The 7724-nt window shown below is 41.4% G+C and overlaps 1 protein-coding gene across 3 annotated transcripts in view; it reads right to left on the bottom strand.

Annotated features, from left to right (window-relative positions):
* Positions 1-1886: 1886 nt before the first annotated feature.
* LOC126513391 (fibrocystin-L) overlaps positions 1887-7724 on the bottom strand; it is an 87756-nt gene continuing 81918 nt past the window's right edge. For all 3 annotated transcript variants that reach the window (XM_050161750.1, XM_050161757.1, XM_050161761.1), the window contains 4 exons: positions 6362-6508; positions 5876-6029; positions 4686-4943; positions 1887-2322 (listed from right to left, as the gene is read on the bottom strand). In XM_050161750.1, the coding sequence (XP_050017707.1) occupies positions 2312-2322; positions 4686-4943; positions 5876-6029; positions 6362-6508 (570 nt within the window). In that variant the 3' untranslated portion in view covers positions 1887-2311. The remainder of the gene's footprint in view (positions 2323-4685; positions 4944-5875; positions 6030-6361; positions 6509-7724) is intronic.

Genomic DNA, 7724 nt, shown 5'->3' with positions numbered 1-7724 from the left:
CTTTTTACGGCCAAGTGTCATATTATAAAACCTCTTGATTAAATGTCTACAGGAAAAAAACCTGACAAAAAATTTCCAGTGGATGAAACTAAAACTTAGAGAAAGAGCTACATACGGTGCCAGTTGTGTGGCAAATACCACACGCGCATCTCTCCCAGAACCCAGGTTTGCCTTAGAGATGGTAAATTACAAACCTCGGGATTTAATTTTCTATCAGAAATGAGGTACCATGCATGACTGGAAAGTAAAAGGGACTGACCGTATAAAGCCTGACTGTATGTGTCAGCATGGAATAGAGGTGTGTTTGGCCTCCTCAACCACATCAGGACCAGGCTTCGCAGGCTGTCAGTAAGTGACTAAGAGGGTATGAAAGTGTTCAGTTCCTGGGGGATGTCACAAGTACCAACACTATCCTCTGACAAGGCAAGTTTGTCACGGAGCTTTCCCACGTCTTCTCCAAACCTCCTGTCAAGGACCTCTCCCGCAAAGTCATGACTCCGCCATATTCCAGCTGCGACTGGAACTTTTTCTACTGCTTCTAGTCATGCATTGCTTACTTGTCCAGTCACCTTCCCTTCCAGGCAGCCCTCCTAGACCATGCTTCTCACTGTTAGACTCTCTCCTCCTCGCTGTCCCCACCTCTCTCTCTCCCTCTCTTCCTCTCCCCCACCCTCATTTCTCACACGCATACATACACACACAAACACACACAGAGAAGTTCATACATAGCTCATCCCTGTATATCAGGAGACGCTGCACTATGCAGGTTCTGCCCTTCACGACAAGAGATTGCTCTCTGTTCTCTGATCGAATTCTTGAGTCACCAACACTTGCACACCTTGACCTTCGGGGACATACATTAGGTTTTCCATGAGCCAAGTGTAAGTCCTTTTTTCTTGGCTTGGAATTAGAAGCTGGTGTTTGCTATCACCTCTGCTTTGAAATGTGGCTTCTAAGCACAGCCATCTCCAAAGATCTACTTCTGAAAAAAAAAATCTTGTAATCTTTATGCTTTTGGGTGACTTGACTTTGAAACATGTTACATATTTGTGTGGTATCTCTCTTTGTACTTTGTCTTAGCCAAAATTTATGTTTTTATATCTGGCTGTAGGTGCATCCCCACGACTAACAGAACAAAGACAATTTTCTCAGGTGTTTTAGCAGAATGTTGCCTCCCTCCCCCAACCTTGTCTCTCTTCCTTTTCACTTCTAAGGATGTCTAGCAGGGGTCAAAGGTGAACATATTGGGAGATGGTACCCGGAAGATGGTACGCAGGAGACAAATGCATGGGCTTCATAGAATTTTATCAACTATCCCAAATTCATTTTGAGCTCCATCTGCACCTGCCACAAAAAATGGCTCCCATGACTTTATTGGGCATTCCACCAAGCTAATCGGTCCCTTTAAAATTTTCTGAGGACAAATTACATTTTAATAGTCTGAAGGCTTTTGGGTAACCTTATTAATTTGCTCCTTTCTGCATTCTCTAGTTTGTCACTTTGGAAAATAAAGGTTTTTGGTTGGTTGGTTTCTCTTTTTTTATTTTATTTTATTCTGTTGATCTCTGGAATCAGAACACACACTCAGTAGAGATAGTTTTGAATGGGAATGAAGACTAAATGTAAACTAAAAATTCTGATAGCCAATTTTAGGGACACTAAGAAAACACTTCTTCCTTTTGGGATTCCCAGAATACCTGCAGATCTGAAAGACAAGTGTTTAGCCTGCTGAAGGTCCAGAACAATCTTACCACCAAGACTGCCAGAAAGTTCAATGACTTCATCCTTTAGAAAGTTGAGCTTTGTGAAGGATACAAAAATAAACTAACCAGGACAGATTAGTTTATTTTGTTTGCCTGTTTTGTTTTTGAGATAGCCGCACTATGGAGATAGCCGCACTATGGAGCCTAGCGTGCCTTGAACTCACTGTGAGGAGGCTTGTGCCTCTGACTCCTCAACACTAGGATTAAGGGTCTGAGCCACTATACCTCACTCCGTCAACTCCTTCAAGGATTCTCTGCTTTGATGGTACTTGGAGGTGGAGTATTTGCTCCCAGATGTTAGATTCCTATAATTTTTAATGAAATAAGAACATACAAGTTTAAGGAATCAACAGAAACTTGTATTTTGAAGAAATCTGAAAATTTGGATTAAATATAATAATTACATGTCAAATATTATAAAAATACTAAAGGACTCTAGCATCTTTTCATTGAAAATGCTGTGGGCTTTTTCCTGTTGAGTAGCAAAATAGTTCATACATAAGCAGTTCTTATAGTTTTGTTTTCAGCCCGTTCTTCAGTACGGCACTTTAGTTGCTTCCTGTAAAATGACAATAATACATTTAAAAAAAAAGATTAATAACATACAGTACATTTAAAAGTATGCACTATTAATTTTAACCTTTAAAATATTTCATGGTTTGACTAACAAGGTAAAAGTAACATAAAATCATTGAAAATTTATAAAATTTTCATTACCATCAATACTTTTTTTTGGTGGAAATATATTTAGAGTTGCAATTCATATACATTTGCACAAATCTCTGGACATCTTTTTTGTGTGATGTTAACAGCTATTGGTAATCAGTATTTAGGTCTTATTTTAAGGGTTACTTCCACTCTTGTTTTATGGTTTCTTGTCTTCTGTCTACCTTGGGCTGGTTTTGGTTTTGCTCTGGGTCTTTTTCAATTTTTCAACTTGCTTTTTTCTAGGTTTTACAAGTTTCCAGGTTGAATATATGCTACTTTTATAATAAACAAAAGCCAGTAAATATTACATGTGTACTAATGACCAATTTCCTAAGTTATTTTGATCATGTTTCATTAGACACATTTAACCAAAAACCTCTGGGCCATTGGCTCCTATAGGAAATTTCTCAGGGTGTCTTCCTTGATCAAACCTGATTTTTCTTAACCCAGAATGAATCTACAGCCTCTTATTTTCCGTGGAAACAAAAGCAAAACCTCTTCTCCAAATTAACATTTATTTTGACTTAAAATTTGAAGTCAAGGCATTTTCAAAATCTATATGTTGGATTAATTCAGCACAGTCACGACCTGCAAAGCCAGGCTGGGGAAGCTGAGTTCCTCTGAATTCCCTGAGTGTTCTATAACAATTTTCTCCAAGACTGAAACAATCCATCCTTCTGCAAAGTCCTTAAGCAGGAAGGTAAACAGTTTCAAATAGCTTCAGGAAGTCCCTGAAACTGACCAGACTCTCTAGGCCCCCCTTCCCAAAATGTGAACAAGTCAAACTGCTGAGACTCACTCTCAGACAAGCCAAAGTGCAAAGAGTAGTCTAAATTACTGCCCCACTTCAAATTCTTCTTCAGACTTATTGCATGCATGATGTTTCCACATCGTTAGTCTTCCCCAAATCAGAAGTTCTTATCTTTTAAATCAGTCATAAACTGATTAATATCTGCCAACCCTTTAAGCATTTTATGTTTTGCCTAGGCACCCCTACCCAATCAACAGTTCTAAGTCATAGGTGAGGGCTATTTTCCTTTGAAGAGTTAAAATCAACTTGACTGCATTTTCAGTACACATAATACATAAAGAATTTGCTCTTCTATGTGCTCAAAGTTTAATGAAGAACATGTTTGAATGCAAATCCAATGTAAGCACATGAAGGCCTATGGTACTTATATGAAAGAGGAGAGCAAGGCTGCAGGGGAGAGTATATAGTGAGGAGACTTTAAACAAGGAAAGGTAAGAGACATTGTAGTCTGGTGAATATGGTAAAGAACTCATGCTGGATGCAGAGACTGAGAACGATGAACTGGAGGGCTCAGGGGAGCATGCCGTTGTGACTGAGATGAGGTAGTCGTGTGGAAGAAGTTAATGAGGACTCAGTGCTGGCTGCATTTAGATGCAGTCTGGCTTTTCCCGCTCCTGTATCTTCTTTGGCTGCTGCTTTTCTTTCTCTCTCCAAATCATAGACATCTTATGCAACCCACCCAGGCTTTCCATGTTACTCACAGAGTAACATAACACCATTAGAATCATTCCAGCTCAGAAAGGCCTTTCTCTCTTTCAATCTTTTCAAGTTCACTCTCTGTCTGCCTGCCACATTTCGTCCTAACGTCATTTTCAGCAGGTTACACCTGATGGCACCCAGGCCACGCCCATTAGCGCCCCGTGACCACCGCTACTGGTTCACCAAAGAGTCTGGGTCCCAATCTAGATCAGGGACTGGGCTGTGGGATGGGCCTGCCGGATCTGTCGAGGATGTAGGTGTCTGTGCGCTGTGCTGGCTGCTGGTGTATAATATAAACATAGGCGTTCAGGGACAGCTGCCACAAAGACTAGGGAGAGGAGCCAGCCTGGAAGTGGAGCTACCACTAAGAGAACAGAACCAAAAGGTGGAGAAACAGCGCCCAGAAACCAGACCACTTCTAGGTTGCTTAGTTAGCTAATTAGTTGCATAAGCCTTTCAAGCTGTGTCTGCCCTTTGTGATACCTGAGATTACCCGCAGGCCTTCACCTCCACAGTCTTGTATTCCAACACGTAATGGCGGTATCATTTCCATAGAGTTACCTTGTCTGTCATTGAGCTTGTATTTCTCTGCATATCCAGCAGTGCAAGGCACAACCGCTGTGCGAACAGCTTTTGCTTAGGGAACACTTGCTGGCCCCTGCGATGGGGAGACGTAGGTTACGTACAAAATGAACGGCATTTACCTGCGGTTGTGTTCAAAATGAAAGCTGCAGCCATAAAGACTTCCAAGAGCAACAGTTTTCCTACGAGACAGCCTGTTACGAAAGTCAGTATCTGGACTGGTGTCCCCACAGTGGATGCTCTGCTGTGGCCGCTGCCGCTGCTGCCGCTGCTAGCGCTGCTTTGGCCTCCACCAGGGATCGTCTGTGCTGACAGGCTGAAGGTTCTAGATTCCACCCGAACCGCATTAGCCAAGATAAATTCAATTTTATAATTTTTTCCTAGGGGGAGAAAAAAACATTGTAGTCGTTGACTTCGCTGCTTGTTTTAAATCAATTCCCATTTGTCTTTTATTGGCTTCAAAATCAGGACTAATTTCTAATGAAGTATTTTTTTCAGTGGAGTCTGGCGACATAGTTTGAGCACAGATGGAAATAATGAAATTCTCAGACATTCAGTCTGCTTCTAACCACAGGCATGGGAAGCAGCACTGTCCCCAGGCAGGTCGATCCGGGATGCGCAGAAAGCCACATGAGCAAGCGAGGGAGGAAGCAGGTGAGCAGCTGTCCTCTGTGGTTTCTGTGCCTGCTTTCTGCTTTGCATTCCTGCCTGGACTTCCCTGAGTAATGGATTACTTTCTGAGCATAGAATCTGAAAGGAACCGTTTCTTCCTTTAAGACGCCTTTGGTCCTGGTGTTTATCATAGAAACAGGAAATAAACCAGAACACTGAAGATTCTCCACAACAACTGGTTTGTGGAACTCGAGGCTCCCCTAATCCTCATCCGTACATATTTTCCCTTTTCTCATTAGCTTGTAGAAAGTCTACAAGTGACTTCCTAGCTCAGCTCTGAACACTTGCAGATTATTAAGTTACTACAAGTCTACCTTAAGTAAAAAAAAAGTATATATTAATTTTTAAAATATAAATGTAACACATTTAGTGAGAATTTTGGAGCAATAACGGGCAAGAAGAGAATACAAATTATGATATTTTTAATGTATGATTGCTGATTATGTTTAAATTTCTCTAATTGTATTTTTTGTATATTAAGGGTATTTTATAAGGGGACAGTTATAGTCAGGAAAAGGCATAATATAGCATTTTGATTTCTACAGTTTATTGACCAAAGAATTATAGAATATTTTGTCTATTCAAAGAAAACACACAACTCTTTACTGCCGAAATGGAGGACCTACTATGGTCCACTCACCTGTTCTGTGAGGCGTGAGATCTGTATAGTTGGCCCAACAGTTGCTAAATGGGATGGTTGTATTTCCACTAAGGCCACCAACTTGGTTGTTATTGGAATCCTTTAGGACAGCCTTTAAAGTAAGTGATGTAATTCCAACTGATACACAGTTACCCTCAAGAAAAAAAAAGAACAGTGGAGAATTATAATAAATGCCCTATCCTAGATCTTCAAAAAAAGATAAACTATTTTAAAAATGTCTACTACAAATTAAGAATCTAAAGACTCTCCTAACCTCACTGGAAGAGAGCCTGAGCAATAACAGAAACGTTTCCTTTTAAAGAAACATATTGGAGACAGTAGCTAAAAGAGACAATCCACATGTCTAATGCATGTCTAATACATGTGGATGGCCAACTTTCACACTCAAGCCGCGGGAGAAGTGGCTCCCTCCTGGGATTACAGTCAGAGCTCTTCACTCTTGGAGAAAGGCCACTCCGGACTCACCTCCGCATCTACAGCCTTTACCGAGGGCTGCTGAGAAAATGGCTGCCCTGGCTGTCCTGCCACCGGCTGAGCCACCACGGAGAGTGAGGACACAAAGGCCAAGTGGTGGACAGGAAATGCAGATCTTTCAACTGGCTGGGCAGTCACCTGGCATGGACAGAGAAAAGAAAGGAATTTTTCATGACTGGCTGCATGTCACAGCAAATGCAGCCAGGCCAAGTGCATTTGAAATTCAGTTCATTTGAAATAGTAAATTCAACATGTGGAATGGTCATTGCTATAAATACGGCTCTAAATCATAGCTATGACACATATTCAATGTAAAATACATGTGAAAAACTAAGTTTTAGAAGGTATGATCATGTCCAATGCTTGTGTGTGTGTGTGTGTGTGTGTGTGTGTGTTTGTACAGGTGCATACACCTATGAAGGCCAGAGGAGGACACACAGGGAGTCATTTGATAGCACTTTCCACTGTCCCTGCTTGGGACTGGGTCTCTCAGTAAACCTGGAACTAGCTGTTTTTATGCCTGTTCATCAAGTCATAATAACTCCCTGTCCCCTGACCCAGACCAGTACTGGGCTACAGGCATGCCTGGCCATGCCTAGCTTTAAACGTGAATAATGGAAATCAAAATTCAAGTCCTCATATGTGTTCATTAGTTTTATATCAACTTGATGCAAGCTGGAGTCATTTGGGAAGAGGGAACCTCAGCTGGGAAAATGCCTCTGTAATGTGGGCCTCTAAGAAGGTCCACCGAGCATTTTCTTGATTAATGATTGATGCAAGAGGACCCAGTCCACAGTGGGTAGTGCCAGCCCTGGACGGTGGCCTTGATTTGCATAAGGAAGCAGGCTGTAAAAACTATGAGGACCAAATCAGTAAGCAGCAGTCCTCCATGGCCTCTGTTGTAGCTCCTGCCTCCAGGTTTTTGCCTTGAGTTCCTGCCCTGACTCCCCTTTATGATGGACTACAGCTATAAGCTGAAATAAATTCATTTTCTCCCAAGTTACTTTTGCTCATGGTGTTTTCTCACAGCAATAGAAACCCCAACTAAGACACAGACTTGCACTGCAAGCGTTCCAACCATATCTCAAACACCATTTTTTTATGTTTTAAACTACATTATTACCATTTCAGTTAACCCATAAAAATGAATTAGAAAGACATGCTATCTAGGTTTCATATTTGAAATATAAAGAGGACTTAATTCTTTTTTTTTTTTTTTTTTTTGGTTTTTGAGACAGGGTTTCTCTGTGGTTTTAGAGCCTGTCCTGGAACTAGCTCTTGTAGATCAGGCTGGTCTCGAACTCACAGAGATCCGCCTGCCTCTGCCTCCCGAGTGCTGGGATTAAAGGTGTGC

This window comes from Alexandromys fortis, unplaced genomic scaffold (genome assembly GCF_014885135.2).
Source record: "Alexandromys fortis isolate MF-2015 unplaced genomic scaffold, M_Fortis_MF-2015_v1.1 scaffold_17, whole genome shotgun sequence".
In the NCBI taxonomy this organism is placed as follows: Eukaryota; Metazoa; Chordata; class Mammalia; order Rodentia; family Cricetidae; genus Alexandromys; species Alexandromys fortis.
The sequence above is the reverse complement of the archived record's forward strand: the minus strand, read 5'-3'. Positions and strand labels throughout refer to the sequence as shown.